This window comes from Anarhichas minor, unplaced genomic scaffold, assembly GCF_050575085.1.
Source record: "Anarhichas minor isolate MPS153535 unplaced genomic scaffold, ASM5057508v1 ptg000027l, whole genome shotgun sequence".
In the NCBI taxonomy this organism is placed as follows: Eukaryota; Metazoa; Chordata; class Actinopteri; order Perciformes; family Anarhichadidae; genus Anarhichas; species Anarhichas minor.
The window spans coordinates 5251945-5271664 of NW_027466473.1; the positions used below are offsets into that span (position 1 = coordinate 5251945).

Below are 19720 nucleotides of genomic sequence, written 5' to 3' on the forward strand. Positions count from 1 at the left end.
CATACTTCATCTGACACAGGTAATGGCAGAGATTTAGAAATGCAAATTGATGTATTTCCACACTGATTATTCTGGGGGATGAGCCAAAGGAGAGCATCTTCACTCATATGTGCACGGTGAGATATGGACATTATGTGAAATAGATGTCTGACCTTTACAGAACATTTGTTTTAAAGATTGTCTCCTGCAGATTTTGTTTTTAGCCACACTAGCGGCGTGGCTGTAAAGGTAGCAATGTTGCTCCGTGAGTCACTTTGGCCCAGACTAATATTGGATGGATTCCTGTAAATGCTTGTACAGACATTCAGAGGATGAATCCTACTGACTTTGATGACCTCCTGACCTTTCATATAGCACCACCATGAGGTTGACATTTTTATTTTTTAGTGAAATATCTCATTGTCTACTGGATGGATTTAATATTTTGTACAAGCGTTCATGGTCCTCAGAGAATAATTCCTAATGACTTTGGTGATCTTATGACTTTTCCTCTAGCGACATCATAAGGTCAAAATTTGAATTTGTCCAATAATTTGGTTTTTAATGGTATTTCCATCAGCCTCAACTGCACTTTGTATTCAGTGCTAAATAGCGTGTTAGCGTGCTGTAGTTAGCCTTTAGCTCACAGCGTGGCTGTACGCTCCCTGTTGTTCATAAAAAATACTAACATGTGTCTTGTTTGCTTGTCTGTTCCTTTAGGGGCATTTCTCCATTGGATTCTACTCGGATTCAAACCAAACTCAGAGCTCCTTCCAGTAATATTCAGGGGTCCAAAATATCATCACAGCACAGCACAGTAGCCGTACTCCATCAACGGAGGCACACCTGTCCGCCCCAGGAGGCAGCACACGGCGTGTGCTTGAACAGAACACAGAGTATCAAAGCACAACTGCACAAAAAAACGTGCTGCTCAGAGCACTGGCTGATGCGAGACACCGGTAAGAGTTGCCAAAAGGAGCTTGCCCACTGAGGTCTCCTCGGAGAGCTGAGACAAAGGATGCTACGTGATTTTAACTGCAGGAAGAGATGGCACAGCAAGCAATAAAGAGCCCTCTGAGCGCAGACAACACCAGCCAACCATCCAATCAGCATTAAATAGGGCCCTTTTGTTCTGAGGCGAGCTGGCTGTCGGGCACAGGGCTGCATGGAGGAACAAAAGGGGCCCTTGTCTTAAGTGAGTCAGCACTGACTGACTGCAGTGAGGGGATCTGAGCCCCCCCCCCCCCCCCCCCCCCCCCACACTTGTACTGTACAACACTGAGCTATTTAGATAGCACCCTGAACCCAGCACTAATTAGGAGTCCTGTTACTCCCCAACACACATTCACACATGCTCAGCTGTCACACTGCACACAGTGAGCACACGGACACACATGCACTGAAGAGCACGGAGCAATGATTTATTACAGTATAACAGCAACGTCTTCTCTTACAGTCATTTACTCCAAGCTCTTGTTTATTCCTGACATGCTGTAACACTACTGAGGTCTACTGCTATTTGAAAAGAAGATTCAATATCCCTAGCGGCCTGTTCACCTCACAGTCATCTGCATATAAGCTAATTAAGATCCCACTGAGTGAGCTGATGGTTTCTCAGCAGAATTATTTATTGTTTCAGTGTAACCGGTACCATTCACTTGTTAGTCGTGAGCTATGTACTGTATGTGCGAGTCGATGGGATACGAAGCCATTAATCTAAAAATTTGATGTGCAGCCTTTCAAATAGCTGTATTACACAATCTAATTATTCCCACCATGGATGGCTGGCTCGCAAGTGACGATTTCATACCCCATTGACTTGCAGTGGCACTGCTTACAAACGCTGATGTTCTCAGACTCTGTGGCTGTTAGGAGTTTGGTCAGTTATCGATGTGTCAGGCATCCGAAACTTTCACTCAAAGATTGGGGTCTGATATGCTACAATGCTGCTTGTGTTTCATTTGAAAGCTGTTCACATCCCTCCTGCCTCAGCTCAGGTTGTCCCATAAACCATTTTTTTTGTTTCACAGAAAATGTCATTAACTGCACTCTGCAGTATATTCACACAAGCAAAGCAAATCTAACAGAAATATCAAATACAAATGTATTGCCCTTTAAGTGGAAATCCACGGGTAAGAGAATATACTTGGAAATGTTTCTCTATGTGTAAAGAGTCACTGTATCTCAAGGTACTGTATGTATATAGCTATACACTGCTCCCATACAAACATGCCTTCTCTGATTTAATTTATCTGTGTATATGTAAATTTTAAGGTATCATATCAGACAAGGGCCATGATATAAATAATATTAATATCCCTGAGTTTGATGGTTTGACCTGATGTAATAAGCACTTTGTCAAAAGACACATTTTACACAAAAAACAATGCCCATACACACAGGGATGGAGATCATTGGATGTCGGCTGTCATGCCAAGATCAGGCGTATCCTCAAAGTGGACCTTGTAGTCACCCTCCTGCTCTTCAAACACAACGACCTTATTCATTTCAACAGAAAAAAAAAGAAAGGCAAAGAAGAAGAGAGTTAGCGCTTTGAGACTCAACTCTTGCTGCATTTTCACACATTGTAAGTTAAATTTAAAATTAATCTTCCAAGTCCATCATAATGCAAGGGAAAAAAACAGAGTGCCTGGAGTGAAATAAGAAGATTGATACCACTCTCATGTCTGTTCTGAAGCTAGAACCAGCAGCCAGTTAGGTTAGCTTAGCTTAGCATAAAGACTGGGTATAGGGGGAAATAGCTAGCTAGCTTGGCTCAGGTTAAAATAATCTCGCACCAGCATCTCTAAAGCTCTCTTATTAACATGTTATAAATCTTTGTTTAATCCGTACAAAAACCTCAATTAACAACAACAATTTGTTGCGGTTTTGACAAACTATTTCTTAGAAGGGCGCAGTGACTACGGATGAGACAAACTACACATAACGTGTTAATCAATGAGCTTTAGAGGAGTTGTTAGGAAGTTTACATACCACACAGAGCAAAGCTAGCTGTTTCCCCCTGTTTCTAGTCTTTATGCTAAGCTAGGCTAACGGCAGCCTCGAGTGCACACATGAGAGTTGCAGCAATCGTCACATCTAACTCTCAGCAAGAAAATGTAATTATTCCTCTTACAAATGCTGGTTTGTGCACAGCTGTACCTGGTTTATTCCACTGTTGAGAAAGGGACCAGGGAGGTAGAGAGCCTGCTGGGGGCCAATTGACCAGTAGCGGCCCAGATTCAGCCCATTGACAAACACAACACCTTTCTCCCAGCCCTGTGGACCCAAAGATAATTTCATGGTTTCACAATGTATACATGAAGTATTTTTCATAACGTGCAAAAACAAAATGTACATAGCACAAAAACTACACGTTTCATTTCACTTACAAGCAGCTTCACAAACGTGTCACTCGGATACCCGTAGGCAAACAGCCTCCCCATGAAAAATCCAGGGAAGCTGGGAGTGTCGGGGAGAGATTTCCAAGGTGCCTGATAAAGACTGAAATAAGGCAACCGCTTCAAACACACTATTACGGCATAATGAAAGGGATATGCAATGCTTTAGATTCAATATAGCATACAAACCTATCAATAAAGCTTGGTTTCATATCCAGGCTGTATATTGTAAAATCACGCAAGGGAGTATTGTTTAATAAAATGTCTCCCACAAGGCCTGCAGGAACACAAATCAAAATTGGCTTATACACTACCCACTGAGTGCTTGAGTGATTTAACAGCAGGCATAGCAATGAACTTCATATTCTCTGTCGATCACCTTTACGTTGTTTGTCAAGGTCCCTTCCCTGGTGAACTCGTCCACAGTTTTCCACCAATAAACTCAAAGTACGCCGTCCCTGTAGGGATTGATTGCTTTTATGTCTTTTGCAAGTCTTAACAGCCAACACTTCAGTATCCATCACGCTCGATAACTCTGAATGACGTTTATTGGACAATGTCCAACTTGATGTCATACCTTACCATCAGGAACCGCCAGCTCCAGGCTTCGGCGCTTGAAAAGGCCAATGAAGCTTCTGTCTACAAACACCTAGGAGGACAAATATCGCTGTCAAATAGGTAATATTATCTTACACAACACATAAACTCTGCTTCACTTGAATGAAATATCTCAAAGGTGGCTTTTATTTTTGCTAGCTATCACCACAGTCATCACCCTAACTTCCGTGTGCTGTATGTTCTGAAATGTGTACTGTGGGCATACCAACAACATGGAGTGATCACTGATAGCCCTGTCTCATATTAAAGGAATAGTTCAACAATTTTGAAATACAACTTTTCGCTTTGAGAATGAGAAGATTGTTACCACTTTCATATCTATCAGACAGTTAGCTTAGCAAAAAGACTGGAACCGTGGGTAAACTGTTAGCCTGACTCTGTTCGATGGTAACAAAACCTGCCTCCCACCACTTCTAATTTTCACTAACAATCACATTATATCTTATATCTGAAGTCTTTGTTTGACACATAATCTTCTGTAAACCACTAACTTGTCACTCTTTTCTTTGGCGAGCTCTCTTGCAGTTTGTATGCTAAGCTAACCGGCTGCTGGCTACATATTTTGTGTACATACTGTATATCGGCCTTGAAGAGATGTAGCGATTTATCGTCTAAATTGCGATAAAAAAAGAATATTTCCCAAAATCTATTTTCGGTTTAGTTTCAGCAACTACAAACATATCAAGGATGATAATGTATGACATTATTTAACAAAGGCCAATCACATATTTACTGCATAAGGACAAGGGGAGTGAGCAGCCGGTTCTCCTTCCCAGGGTGTAAAATACAGACACTTTGTCACGCCCCTCGGCATCTGATACCGACACACAAGGCACCCTTTTGCATTTGTATGACACGCACCAGACTCCAGTAACGAGAATGAAAACGCATCCGCGTCATTTTTAGATGCTCAGGGAAAAGCCCAGTGTTCGTGTCCCTCAGTGTTGTTGAGTTATTTTGAAGTTACGTTAGTGATGTTTGTGCCGTGATTTCTGTACTTTTGTAAGGTTATTTAAGTTTTACTTAATTTACATACTTATTTAAAGCCCAACCTTGATGTTTTTCCTTAACCTAATGAAGTTGTTTTGTTGCCTAAACAAAGTGTTTTCGTTGACTTCACACGTAACCACGTGTTTGCTGCAACCGTGCACTGGGCTACGTGATGGAGTGAGATCATGCCATCATGTACCATGAGGACTCACCAGAGCACGGTCTCGGACATTGTCTCTAGACTTCAGTAATCCTCCACTGGTGATGGTAGCCTCATACAGCGTGTATCCATAGGACTGGCCGTTCCCGTTGTTCACAGGTAGATTCTCCATGCTTACTGGCTTGGGTGACTTAAATGGCTGTAGAAAACGAAAGAAAATAAATTGATCTACTGGATAGAAAAGCAAAATTTGCTTTGTTTTTTTACACATATAGGCAACAGATAATCTTACATAAAACGTACTCCCTCAGTGAAGCTCAAAGCATCCCATAATGACAGGTGCTGGTACATGATAGCAGGTTCATAAGACTCCCTGTAATGCAGGGTTGGCATGTCAGGGAAACTGCCTTCTCCTGCACAGAAAGGTCAAGGACAACATCAGACGTAGAGGTTAGTCACAGCATGTAACCACATACTTCCTCCTCATTTAAATTTAGCGTTAACTTACTGTTGTATCGAGAAAGTAAATCCCTGAGGAGGTGGTACTTGGGAGTGTACTCCCCTGCCTCAGACAAGGGAGCATCATAATCTGAAAAGCATCATAGTGTGACATAGATTAACTATCATCTGCTGCCACCTGCTGGGTCTTAAACTCAATGCTGTTCTGTAGACAGCAAGGAGCATATTCTCCGGCTCTGACATGGCAGTGCTTCTTCATTATCATAAAAAAATGACATGTAAATTTGCATCAATGACACCGCTAGTTTGTTTGTGACACAGAGGAACCAACCGTAGCTGGGGACCAGCGCTTTGTAGGAAGGGTCAGCGCGTGCTCCGCTCATGAAGCCAAAACTGGAGCCTCCGTGGAACATGTAGAGGTTGACAGACATGCCCCGCCTCAGAATCTCTCTCACGGTGGACACCATATCTGACAAAAAGTTCAACACGTTCACACTGTTCAACAAATTTACTCCTTAAAAACATAAAGGTCCCTGCAACAGGGAAGTCATAATATAGTCCTTAAATCAAGCCACTGACATCTTTTTTGTCTCTGCTGAGCTCGTATTCAGAGGCTGCAATAATTCAAAAGTAGGTCACGTTTGCATTTGCATTGTTGGCACGTAGCTGGCGTTCTTTATGCAAAAAGCAAAGTGGTAGGAAAATAAATATAATGCAAACTAGGGAATGAGCTACAAAGCATTTGTTTACAAAGTGACTTGACGTTAATATTGCTGGTGTGTTAAACAAAAAATATTATTTTATGAAGGGAGTCAGTGGCTTTAACAAAGGACAGAGAGTCACTCGTCGGTTTATGGGTGTGAGAAACCAAAGTTAGCATTTAAACTGAAAACCGCCTTACGTTAGGTGGTTCTGATTTGATGCAGAATTGGGTCTTACTGTCATGTGTTTTTCGAAGCGAAGACCAGTATTTCTAAAGTAAATCTGCAGATTTAAAAGTATTGTCAGTCAAAGAGCCACAAACAGCATTTGGACCTAGACGAACTCCACTAACCCCATTAATATAAAATTATTTTTGATCCAGAATAAATGTGAAATGTGCATGGCCACCTACACAACAGTAAGAAATATTGGGATACGCGACCACCTTTATATTAAGAAGCAGCACTGAACAATTCGTGACAAAATGAAACTTACCAAAATAAATAACATTTCATTGCAGGTTTTCAGGCATTTTATTTAAACAACTGTGATGGGGGGACCTTCCACAGATCTAATACATGTATCCCAATATACTTTTAAAGAATGTGTTAACTCATTAAAACCTTTATTATAAAGGTTATAGTTGATGGTGAGAAAACAGGAAAGCGGGAAAAGAAAAAGGGGGAAGTCGTGCAACAAAGGCACCACAGCTAGACTAATTAAGAATAAGAGGTTAGCATCGACAGAAAGGTGACAAGGTGAAACCTTCCTTACCCTCTGGGGGAAGCACATGGTGGAGGTCGCCCCACACATCATACCAGCCGGTCCAGTAGTCCATCACCATGGTGGGGCCGTTGGGCTGACAGACAGCACAGAAAAGGGCCACGCCATCAGCTCACACAGCTCACTGTCCAGTGTTTCATTGCCTGTCTACGTTACGTCGTTCAGTGCCAGAGAGTGAAACGGTTTGGAGAGGTAAGATACACACCTGGATAGCGTTCAGATCCTGGATGTCCCTCTGATTCAGCTTCTGCAGCTTCACTGATCTGATGGCTACAAGATGGGGGATCACAAGGTAAGCTGTGTGTGTGTGTGTGTGTGTGTGTGTGTGTGTGTGTGTGTGTATGTGTGTGCACTAATAAAAGACTGTACCTCCGTCCACACCCCCATACTTTAATGTGTTGTGGTAATCTGATGTGAGCAGGAGCTCGCTGATCCCTTTGGACTGTAAGGCCTTTGAAAATAAAACAGAACGGGAGCTATGAACGTCATCCAATTGATCTATTCTATCAATCTCTTTTTATACGTGTGTGTTTTTATTTCAGTTTCAGATGGCATTTTAATCAACCAAGCCTATTACATCACCTCTTTAATGAAAAGCATGTAGCTTTCATCCTTTGCAAAGGATCCATACTCGTTTTCAACCTGCACTGCAATGATGGGACCTCCTTTCTTGAACTAAAAAACATAAACAAACATATATTTCAAGTGAAGTGAAACAACCTGGAGCTGCAACAGACTTGTTTTTAGCTTTGGTAACAAATAAAGTGACCTGCAGTGGAACCACTTTTGGTATAAGTTTGTCAAAAAAAGTATTGACGGCCTGAGTAAAGCCTGGGTGAGTCGTCCTCAGCCTCATGCTGCCGTCACGGAGGAGCCAGCTGCAACGAGACAGAAAAAAACAAGATGTCACAGAGTTGTGAGTACAACAGAGGCACAGTACTGGACACAGATGCACACACTGGGTGAGGCTTCCCTTCCAGCAACATGTGACCTTTTTTTAACCCTGATTGCACTCAACAAAAAGTGAAACTTTGTGGCTCAGATCAAGTTGCTTTTGTGCTGTTGAGTTAAAGTCGCTTACAGATGTAATTTCATTTATTCAGGGACAAAATAGTGAGAGCTAGTTAAAGAAAGAATTGGACAGGCTTTGGGGTTTAAATCTGCTTCCTACTTCAATACAAACACATAAAATCTGGGTTTCTATATGCAATAATAACATTTTTATTCCAATAACTATAAGAATACTAGCACTACCTTGGCAGTCCTCCCAGGTCCAGCTCAGAGGAAATGTAGGGCCCTGGACGCAAAATCACCCACAATCCCAATTCAGCAGCAAGGTTGATATAAGCTCTGAAACCCAGACGGAGAAGACAATGAAAAAGCACTTTTTTCTATCCGTGCAAACGCAAAGTTTAGACCCCCAAGCGAGACCGCGTATCTCGTTGTTTGAGGAGTGTGAGACGTGCTTGGCAACAACGGTCACACTCACTCCTCACTTATCACCGACTGTGTCATTAATTGCTTGATAAGCTGCTGTTGTTGGGGAGATGCTGCCGTCGTCAGGTGGGACCTCTCTGCCTCCGGCTTCTCCCTAGAGCACCGGGGCTTAGATAATAAGAGGGAGAGGAGAGTATTCCCCAACACACCCTTAGAGCAGGTAATATTGTAGCATATTACACAGCTAGCAAGGTGGTGCAAGGTGTTTTCATTCTTATTTTGGATGTGTGTCGGTTGCGTATTTGGTGTAGTGCCACAAACAATCATGAGTACCACTCCTTACACTAAATCCAGCTGTGAGTGGAAGTTGAAAACCGCTCTCTCTGGCTGGTGCAGATTCCACGGCACGTACCTGCAAAGATGCAGGATGTTAACATTCAAGCCAATCTTGGGAGACAAAACACATCCACGGTAGTTTTCCCGTACGTTGTGAGGGTGTTGATGCCACAGGCCTTCATCTTCATCAGGCGGTCCCTCCAGTAGGCCCTGGGCACACGGAAGTAGTGGATGGATCCCCCGAGGACGCTGAAGGGCTCTCTCTCCAGGGTGAACTGGGACGAGTTGGCACTCAGGCCCATCTTCCTGCTCATCCTCCGTCCCCCCGCCGGCATGCTTGGAAGAGGAGTTCAATTGTGTCACACTCACATAGCATAGCACACAGGCTATTGTGCCTGAATAGACCACATGACATGCCCAATGGGAATTTGCAGGCGTCTCTTCGTTGGCAAACACAGCAGGAACATATTTGAGTTTAGAGGCAAGATGCACTTCAACAGATTTAGTTTAGTACTCCATATTAAAATGTTACATATACTTTTTCACTCTATAGCATCCTTTATGCTATAGTTAGTTAAGAGTCTACATTTCCCCCCCAGAGAAACACATTCTATGAACAACAGTGATACTGTATCATGAGTACATTACACTTCATAGTAGCTTTACCTAATATCATCACATCATTATAATATACCAATATAACAATGTATACGACATAGTGTCTGTGCACACAGACTTGCAGCATTTCTATCTTAGCGAATCATTCATTCACTTTCGACCAATGAGGAACTGAATTAGTTGCAGTCTCCAAGTTGCTCTAACTGAATCAATTTAACATTAATAACTTTACTTACCCGAAATATCTGTACACGATGAAGCCAACAATGCACAGGCAGATAAGTGCATATTTCCTTTTGTGAGCATTTCTTATGGTCAAGACAACCATCGGTGCATGAGCAGATCTTCTCCTCTGACTCAGGCAGCAGTGGAGTTAACTTCACAGCAGCATCTGAGCACAGATGAACGCATGATGCTGACTTGAACAGCGCACCGCCTCGTGGGAGTGCCCCTTGTGCGAAGCCATGGAAATCGAACACACCTCTTAATATAGCAGGCGTGTGTGTTACCTCTTGGTTCGTAAAATGTATAGGTGAGGATGACGAAATAGTTCCTCCAATACAATTATTTTCTTGATAGAAATATTGGTTTAAAAATACATAACTTTTAAACTTAAAAGGTTTATAGGTTAGAAAATAGTGTCTAATATTTTGATTATATTGGGCCATCGAAGTATGAACCTATTTGAAAACATTTTGTATAGACTATCAACATATCTTGAGTTTATAATAGTGGGTGTTTAACATCAGATATGGCAACTATGGTGGTGCATAATAAATGCAGTTTGATTATATATTATATTCTCGACTGAAGGCATATTCAATAATATAAAAAATAATACACACATAGGGCGTACACAAACATTTCCAATCATTTTTGCAATGCACTGTTTTGAGATAAATGAGACGTTCTATTCATCTCCCTTCATCCTCCAATAACGAAGACTACAATTCCCATGTTCCTTAGAGGTCGGAGCTTGCGCAATATGTTTTGCACGGCCCTGGCTGCTGGTAGTGTCTGTGTGGTTGTTGTTGTTGTTGTCACGTTAAGGGGGCAAAAGAAAGAATTAACGAAGTTAACATAACCCCGGGCCTGTTGCATGAGGTAAGGACGATACCGCGGTGAACCGTGTTCTCTGTCTGGCTTTACACGCTTGTTGAGGTGTTGTCCTGACAGAAAACACCACAGTTAAATTAGTTGTTGAGCGTTAACAGTTAGGTTAGCTAGCAACACAGACAGACAAGCTAGCAGAGCACTAAACAAACCAAGGAAAGTCAAACGATTATGAGACCAGAGACATCATGCTAGCCAGACTAGCTACATAACGAGTGTCTTCACATGTAAAAGTGAAATGAATTTTTCTGGCAATAACGAGCCGTCTAACGTTGACTCTTCGCTACCACCTTTCTTGGGCTAACGTTAACCCCCTAAGCTTGCTAACGGGCTAACTTACACAAATAGTAACGTTATTGTCGAGAGAAACGGGCTGAATTAACGTTTTCACCGTCACCTTGTTATAAAACGTGTGTAATCGACCGAGACCCAGTCCGTTTGAGAATAAGAAGAGGTGACGTGTTGTTTTATAACGTTACCAAGCAGACACATCAATGGGTGTGTTCAACAAGCAACGGACAAAAGCAGCCTATATTAAGCAAATATTAGTTATGAATTCCTAATTTCAGTTAGGATAGTCAATAACATCAGATCCTGTTCGACCCCCCTCTCTCTCTCTCTCTCTCTCTCTCTCTCTTTATAACACATTATTAATGAAGTTGGAAACTAGTTTGTTTTCTGTTTTTCCTTTTGTGATCTCATTTAAACTGCACTTAAAGGATCCCGACAATTTTTCGTGGCATCATAGTATAGTGCCCAAGACAAAGAAAATACTTTTTAGAGAGACGTGTCACACCCAGAAGGATTTTTGTAGTTATTCTTTGAAGTAAAATAATAACTATGTAATACTAGAAGCTTTGATTTTCATGTATGCATGAAAAACTACCACATTTAGAAATGCCAAGATCGCTACGTTAAAAGGACAGGTCATTATTTTTGCATGAGTGAGCTGAATTCTACTAATGATGTTGGATCAAGCTGACATGGGTGGGGAAATTAAGTGAACAAAATGGTATCTCCCAGCATACCAAAGTGAGTCTTGTGCTGGTTAGATCTGCATTTTAAAGGTTATTGTTCATTTCTAGCTCCTGCCCTCACTTTAATCCTTTGGTTCTGGGTTGTGGCAGGTTACTGGGTGAGCCCCTCCCTGCCATGAGTGCTGACCACCAGGTCGCCAGCCCCCCCTCCTTCTGCAGTTGATGGATCTGCAGCTGGTCCAGAGATGACAGACAGCGTCAGGGCCTTCCTCCGCAATGTTGCGACGGTCAGCACACACACACACACACACACACACACACACACACACACAGAGTGTACTCGCACATGAGCTATGACATGACGCACAAGGGTGTAGTTCATTGACAGTGAAACAGATCCATGAATTCAAAATGCAGTGTTCTGTTGAAATAGCAGAGACATACACTCAATGGCCACTTTATTAGGTACACCTATATCCAAAGGTGTTTATTATATGTTGCAACCCTCATGTATGTGAATGGGGTGTATACAATGTTACAGATACCTTTGATGTAATTCAGGACAGCACAACACTAGTAATCACATTTCTGACAGTGCGAGCTTCATGAAAATTGATGGCAGGTATGTGGAATCTAATTGCATTAGACTGTACATGTATACCTAATAAAGTAAGTAGTGAGTGTAGTCTGTTTGTAGGACATGTATCCACTGACAAATCTAACTCAGAAAGATGCTGGAAAATAATGTATTCTGTGCTTTTTAATATAATGTTCCCAAAACATTTAATCCTCATGCAGTCCACCAACACAGGTGGCATATGTCCACATTTAAAGGGGGTGAACACAACTAAAGCAACATCTTCTCATTATAAATCCCTTTTATACAATAACCCTGATGTAAATGCTACCCTAATGAAGACTACCATGTCATATATTTGTTGTAGAGTCCGCAGAGATTATCTACAAGAACTCCACCATATCATTCTCTGACTAATGTATGTGTGGTGTTTGAAGGGTAAATGGGGACGGTAGAGCTTAATTTACTATTTTTTACCTTGAATTTTATCATTTTGTACCGTCGGCTTGAATGTGTGTGCTGGCTGTACTCCAACAGAGTCCAAAGATAATGTTTGTCTTCCAGATGTCTCTTTTGTTATCCCATTAATGTGTCATTCCGCTACCTGCATATAGCAGAATAGACTTTGTGGAGCCATCATATGTTGTGTTCAATATTCAATAAATAAACAAGACATAATGAAATAAATTCTCATATGAATAAATTGTGAATATAAATAAATCAGCAATTGGTGAATTTGAAAAAACGGTGACTAATCTAAGTAATCCAGTTCAACATTAGCTGCTGCTGCTAAAACTGTCATTTCAACCCAGCTCACAGCTATACCCAGCTAGTTACACAGCCTGGTGAGGTGACAGCCAGCCCTGTCAAGCTAAATAAATAAGAACAGATGTTAGTTTCTGCCTCTGTTTACTAAATGGGTAGCAGTTGGTGAGCTCGTTGCTTAAGAGGCCAGGGATTGGCTGAAAGGTGAGAGGGCGGTGACAACACCACTGTCATGAAAAGTGTGAAATAAAGAGTGAACCGGAGAAATAGTTTTATTGGGGAAAATACCATGATGAAATAAAACCAGCATTTTGTCCTGTTAAAGCATAAATAACATTTCACAACAATAAAAAGAGTTGAATCTCAATAATCTCTTCAATTATTGATTTCGACCTGTCGTGAAATCTTTCTGACGCTAAAATAACTTCAGTTATAACTAGTCATCTGCAGACAGCAGAACATATGTGTGGTTTTAATAGCACTAAGTAATACATAATATAGTTCTGGGTCAATGCATGACATAAAACATCCTCAAAACCATCGAGTTCTAAAATTAGGCAAATTTGTGATTTTGGGCTATACAAAAATAAATTGAATTGAATTAAAATATTGTCAATGGGATCTGTCAATAGGAGACGTTGCAAAGCTCCATCATCACAGTGGCCATTTTTACAAGTTAGAAACAATCACTGTATGTATGTTCTCTCTCGCTCTGGCTTCTCTAGGGGATCAAGGACTCCATATTGGGGATTGGAACAATCTCCAAGCTGGATGCCCGCATCCAGCAGAAAAGGGAAGAGCAGCGGAGGAGAAGGGCCAGCGGGGCCCTGGCACAGAGACGGGCACAGAGTGAGGAGCGCAAACCGGACAAGTAGGCCAAAGAAGAAGCTGCATATTCTGGTTGCACTGCTGCTGATTTTCTTACTCGGCCAGAGTCAGATATGCTCATAGATATTGCTTTATGTGTCTGCCTACATCATTGCTGTTTGTGGGATTTATAGCAGCTCTTCTAAAAACGTTGGAAAGTTGCAACTCCTCCTGACATGATAATCTCAGGAGAACTTCCTGTATGCGGTTACTACTAGTTCCACCAGTCAAGTGGCTATATTTACCTTGAGACAAGAGGTTCTTCTGGCATTCCTCGCTAAAGAGCAGGAGTTTACACGGCTTGAAAGTAAGCGCTGAACTCAGGTCAACGTGGCTCTTTACACGCCAAAACAAGAAGGGGTTGGAATTTTCTCCGTATGCTCATGTCACTGTCGATAATGAAAATGACTTTATAATTGTGTAAATACAACATGTTGTTCAATTGAAGTTGATCGAAATCCACTGTTCCAAATACCTCCAGTCTGCAAACGGAGACGTGTTTACAGCATCCGTTAAGGGAGAGAAGTCAAGTTTAAGTAAAACCAAACTACACATATAATATTCAACAGTGATGCACATTGACGTTATTTTATTTTCTCTTTCAGTGACCCCAAAGTAGCCAGCAGGATTTTTCAGTGCTGTGCCTGGAATGGAGGAGTGTTCTGGGTGAGATATTGAACTTACTGATTACAGTACATCCTCGTCTCATGCACTACTGAAAACTTTACAACGTGCAACATGTCCCCAACTTATCTTTTAACTTCTGGAAACTTAGAACTAAAGTCCCTCTTGTAAATGTCAGCTGAAGACTTTGTCTCTCAGATAACCAACATGCCACCATGTTGTGTGTTAAAATGACTCTCTGCAGCCCCCCTCCAAAACAATCTTAAGATGTCAACCCTGTTGTGTGTCATTTCTCTCTCCAGCTCAGTCTGTTTCTCTTCTACCGGGTGTTTATCCCACTGCTGCAGACTCTCACAGCAAAAATCATCGGTATGTATGGCTGCTAGTGAATCTGGCTCGCGGTAGGAACCAGTCAGTGAACAAGCTGTTTTTGCTCCAGGTGACCCCTCCCTCCATGGCAGTGTGTGGTCCTGGTTAGAGTTCATCCTGACTTCCGTCTTCAGCGCTCTCTGGGTTCTCCCTCTGTTCGTCCTCAGCAAGATAGTCAACGCCATCTGGTTCCAGGTCAGGCCCTGCTGCTTCGCTAGGCTGTAATGATGTGATCTACGCATAGATCCCATCACATAGTCTGACATGCCATATCCACAAAGTGGAAGTCCTATAACATGCTGTTATTGTCACTGGGTTGTGAGTTTTTGGAATAGAGTAGAAGCAAAGTGGAAGTCCTACTTCCAAGGTGCATGGAGAAGGGAAGAAGTCTGAAGAGGTCAAGACTCAACTACAATTGTTGCTGTGGTTTTGACCTCTCTTTGGTTGCAGTGAAACACAGCTTACTTCACAAATGAGCCGTATTATCAAAATTGCTGGGATTGATAAAACCAGCTCTGCCTTTCCCATACGTTGTGAGCAAGTCCATTCTTCCTGTGATATGTCAAAACTGATCCTTTATCAACAATAAACAAAAAAACTGAAATATCCTGTAGCTATAGATCTAGATTTTCAGAGATGAGAGAAGTCACACCATTAAACTGGAGCCCTGTGACTCACAATAAACACATTTCAGCTGCTGGAAATGTGATGAAAACAAGGTATGAGACAATGAGGCATCACTGGAGCTTATTCTTTATATGACACATCTGCAAGCACACAGCGGGCATACACAGAGGTCTTTGAATTGGCCTGAAACTCTAGCTCACGCAGGTTGTTGGAAAACGTAAGTTAATGTAGTAAATGGAACGTATGCGAGAGGATCACTACTGATATAGTTTCATTACATTTGTTTCTAGTAAACGTCTAGCTCCTGTCGTGATATATTGCCATCACAAAGCTCAAGACTGCGTCCCAAATCTTTATGTTTACAATGTTGTGTTTTATTTTCATATGCTTTGTTGACACAGGTGTTGTTCTCTGTTGCAGGATATAGCCGACTTAGCATTTGAAGTGTCTGGATGTAAAGCGCAGCCGTTCCCCAGCGTCAGTAAGATCATCGCAGACATGCTCTTCAACCTTCTTCTCCAGGCACTCTTCCTCATTCAGGTACATGTTATGTAGACTGGTACTTTGCTTTGTCTTCCTTTAAAAATAACGACCCTGTCGGTGCTTCTCTGTTTGTCAGCGCTATAAAATCACACTGTAGTGCATTTACCCAGAACTTCTGCATCTGATGCTCTCCAGTCGTCTCACAGAGTGTTTGAGTTGAGTGTTGGAGTAAAGCTGTTGTCACTTTAGGCTCAGATTCACCAAATGTTTGCTCGGTGTGCAATTGTTATCGCTTGTCTGACTGACAAAGTCGTGCCGTTCCTGAACCAGAGTTCTCCAGCATGTCAGGCAAACAATTCCAAACCAGATTTTGCACCACAGCTGATCTGGATTCATTTCTAATAAATCATACAAACATCTAAATCTCTACTCTCTAAGTTAAAGCATGAAGATGTCTCTCCTCCTGGTGAATGTCATTGTGTTGTGTGTTCTCATGGTCCTCTAGGGCATGATTGTTAGCCTCTTCCCCATCGATGCCATTGGACAGATGGTTAGCCTCCTCCACATGTCGCTGCTCTACTCCCTGTACTGCTTTGAGTATCGCTGGTTCAACCACGGTGAGATACTCACAGTCACATTCTACACCCAGATCATCTCCATTGAATGGAGAGCTCAAAGAAAACTGAGACTGTTAATGTTTGTTTAAGGCATTGAGATGCACCAACGGCTGTCCAATATCGAGAGGAACTGGCCCTATTACTTTGGCTTTGGTTTGCCCATGGCTCTGCTGACCGCCCTGCCCTCCTCATACATCATCAGGTAAGACTCAGTGGAGGCCTGACTGCTTTCCCCTCATACAGTTCCTTCTGACAAGATCAATTTCATATTTTGACACCTTGGAAAGAATCTTTTGGAACAATTTACAAAACAAGTGATTCCTACTCTACAATATACTCTACAAGTTTCTTAAAAACAAAAAATACAGTCCGAAGCTAATTTCTTTTTGAAAAAACACAAGATGAAGTGCAGAAGATGCAAGAATGAGGCTGTATAAAACACAATATAAACTCTCTACCTTTCTAAATGTATCAGTACTCTCAACCTAATGATTTGAATTACTGAAAGCATCCTGTTCATTTCATTTGATCTCTTAACTTATTCTTTTTTAATTTTGTCCAATGGTTTTGTTGGGGTTTTTTTCTTCTTTTTTGTGAGGTTCTATTGTCATGTCATCATAGTGTTGGGTTTGTTATGTGTATTGTTTTGCCTTTATCACATTGTAAAAAGAAAGAAAGAGAATAACCCAAATGTTAATTGATTTTGAAGATAATCTTTGGGTGCAGCCTTGCTTTTTTACATTTCTGATTGTGTGTGTTGGGTCCATTCTCCAGCTCTCCTACAGATGTGTTTTTTTAACACATCATCGTCATAGAAACAGGTTACTTTATGATCTACTGTACTTTTTTTAACTCTTGAAAACTCTAAAATATGTTTAACATAATTCATCAAGATGTGGCCATGAATATTTCGACAGACCTAGAAATTGCATTTTTTGTGAATTTCTTTTTTGTTCAAATTCATATGCAGCTTTTATGTCTGTGCCTTCAGTCACAAGACAAATAGTGAGGGAGAGGCAATTTTCCTAATTTGGAAGTTCATTCTTGACCATTGGGAACAGAATATATAACAAAATAATCTCAGCTCACATATTTACAAAACGTCAATTTATGACTTCAGATCCATGGGATTCTTAAAAACGTCTTAAATGCAGGTATGCAGCACATCTGGAGAATCACTAACATCATCCAGGGTTAGGATCCTCTCTCCAGCCTAAAATGTTTTTTAAATGTCAATCATGAAATAGATTCAAATAATGATTATATAGTTGTTATAGGGTGTGGGTAACACAGGTAAAGATGTATGCACTCCTGTATGTATTTAAAAACAAATACCACATAACACGGCTGAAGTACTAAAAGAACAGGAGTGCACTCTGGAAGACGGACCTCATGTTCTCCTTTCCTGCGTTTACCGTATGCAATGTTTATGTTCTTTATTCTCTACCTAGTGGCTGCTTGTTCTCCATCCTCTTCCCTCTATTCATCATCAGCGCTAATGAGGCCAAGACGCCATCAAAGCTCTAGTGAGTGGGAAATAAAGACAATTTTCCTTTTTTTTAAAAGAACGAGTTTCTTGTAATGCATGAGCCGCTGATCACATTTGGGTTTTCCCCACTCTTTCAGCCACTTCCAGCTACGTCTCTTCTCCCTGGTCGTTCTGATTAGCAACAAGTTTTTCCACAAGACGGTGCACCTGCAGTCCTCCCTGACGTCGTCCACCTCCACAGAGAGGCTGTCATCCCCCCACACCTCACCGGCCCGCCAGAGACCGCTCCTCACCCAATGATGGATCCACTTGAAGGAGATAGGAAAAGCCCCGTGTGTGAAAGCAGTATGAAACAGTGATTCTTCCAGGTGGATTTCCTTAATTGAAGATATGTGGTGTTGGACAAAGGGTTTACATGTTTGTTTTTTAATCTAATCTCCCTTTGGTTATTCGTTTGCAGAGCCCACCAGACACGTTTTCAGTGTGACACAAAAAATCGACTGCCCCGTGCCTCACACTCAAAACACATTATAGACTCCGCCCTTGACTTGTTTTCTCTTTTGAATTTTCTGTCATTGTTTTTTTGTTTTTTTTTGTATAATGTGCCATTTGAGTGACTCTCCTTTAGTAAATTACAGCACAAGAAATCTTTTAGTTTTAATATGTTTGAGCAAACGTGTGAGGAAAGGATTTTTTTTAACTGAAGGGGCTTGTTTGTATTCAGAAGCAAAGCACAGTCTTGTTGTACCCACAGTACATGTGTGCATCATGTTGCAAGTCACATTCCTTCCTCGCAGGTTGAATGTTTTGTTGCACATGTTTTTATGTCAAATGATGGTGTCCTTGCTGTTCCAGAAATAATCTTGGAAAGTAAAGAAAAAAAGAAAAGGGAGGCTTTTTTTATCCTGTAAGAGCTTTGTTTTTAGTAGAATTTACAAACCAGTTCAGGAGCTGCTATGAAAAAGGATTGGTGACCTTAGTCATGGAAACCAAGTAACAAAGTCACTCTTGTCGCGTGTTGACTGAAGGTTAACTTGGTGTCTCATCCCAAATTGAATCTCTACCGTCCGATGAGATGTGCATGTTGCAAATCACGAGGTGACGCCAGCAAAAGAAAAGCTGCCAGAGCGTTTTCAGTCTGTGTGAGTCGAGTAGGTGATAGGAGAGATGACACTGCCAAACTGTTGCTTCTATGTTCTGTTTATTTCACTTCAACCACTACAATGCTAAGCTCTGTAATAATGGAAGGATAGTTAACGTCTTTTTATCTTAACAAATGGGTGATCAGCCTTGACCCGCTTGCTCTAGTTTCCCCCCTAGAGAGCTGAAGCAAATATAATTGGTCCCTACGGATCATCGGCTGTTCGATTTCTGTGCTGTACATAATATTAATACACCCCGAATGTTCAACCAGAAGCCCACCACCACGCAGCCACTCAGTCACCGAGCTTTCTCTCACTCATCAGAGCTCATGGCCACGGGGAGGGGCCATGATTTTTGAAAACGATGTGCGATTATTGTAAGAAGAGCATAGTGTTTGTGCAGACTGATGTATGTGAGTGAGGTTTTGTAAAAGTAATACGTCTAATTTCAATAAAATTGGTCAGTATTCAATATTTTGATCACTGTGTTTGGGGCTTTTGATACCATGGTGAGGAGTAGTCAGGACATTCAAACTCAACAGTGAAAAGATGAGGTGGAAGGTGGGACAAGTCGGCGGGGGGGGGGG

General features: G+C 41.6%; 2 protein-coding genes across 2 annotated transcripts; one reads left to right on the top strand and one right to left on the bottom strand.

Moving 5' to 3' along the window:
• Positions 1-1376: 1376 nt before the first annotated feature.
• On the bottom strand, positions 1377-11116 carry LOC142959833 (beta-galactosidase-1-like protein 2). Its single transcript, XM_076101321.1, has 19 exons — positions 9720-11116; positions 9016-9201; positions 8873-8941; positions 8347-8442; positions 7862-7970; positions 7675-7767; positions 7462-7543; positions 7298-7362; positions 7084-7168; positions 5939-6076; positions 5657-5737; positions 5452-5561; positions 5201-5347; positions 3958-4029; positions 3760-3838; positions 3570-3657; positions 3372-3483; positions 3142-3258; positions 1377-2477 (listed from the first exon to the last, which is right to left on the bottom strand). Exons 1-19 carry the CDS (start codon positions 9809-9811, stop codon positions 2391-2393), a joined length of 1908 nt encoding a protein of 635 aa, XP_075957436.1. The 5' UTR covers positions 9812-11116; the 3' UTR covers positions 1377-2390.
• On the top strand, positions 10457-19605 carry ei24 (EI24 autophagy associated transmembrane protein). The gene is made up of 11 exons (XM_076101322.1): positions 10457-10587; positions 11724-11860; positions 13641-13786; positions 14388-14448; positions 14709-14775; positions 14846-14970; positions 15823-15942; positions 16391-16502; positions 16593-16704; positions 17954-18028; positions 18129-19605. The coding sequence occupies exons 2-11, from the start codon at positions 11819-11821 to the stop codon at positions 18289-18291; spliced, it is 1023 nt and encodes a 340-aa protein (XP_075957437.1). The 5' UTR covers positions 10457-10587; positions 11724-11818; the 3' UTR covers positions 18292-19605.
• Positions 19606-19720: the final 115 nt, after the last annotated feature.

Coding starts and splice junctions, on each gene's coding strand:
- LOC142959833 (XM_076101321.1), bottom strand. CDS start 9,811: ATGGTTGTCTTGACCATAAGAAATGCTCACAAAAGGAAATATGCACTT. Junction 7,971..8,346: donor GACCTGGGAGGACTGCCAAG/GTAGTGCTAGTA, acceptor GTCTCGTTGCAG/CTGGCTCCTCCGTGACGGCA. Junction 3,658..3,759: donor CCTTGACAAACAACGTAAAG/GTGATCGACAGA, acceptor GTGTTCCTGCAG/GCCTTGTGGGAGACATTTTA.
- ei24 (XM_076101322.1), top strand. CDS start 11,819: ATGACAGACAGCGTCAGGGCCTTCCTCCGCAATGTTGCGACG. Junction 14,449..14,708: donor GGAATGGAGGAGTGTTCTGG/GTGAGATATTGA, acceptor TTCTCTCTCCAG/CTCAGTCTGTTTCTCTTCTA. Junction 16,705..17,953: donor CCCTCCTCATACATCATCAG/GTAAGACTCAGT, acceptor TTCTCTACCTAG/TGGCTGCTTGTTCTCCATCC.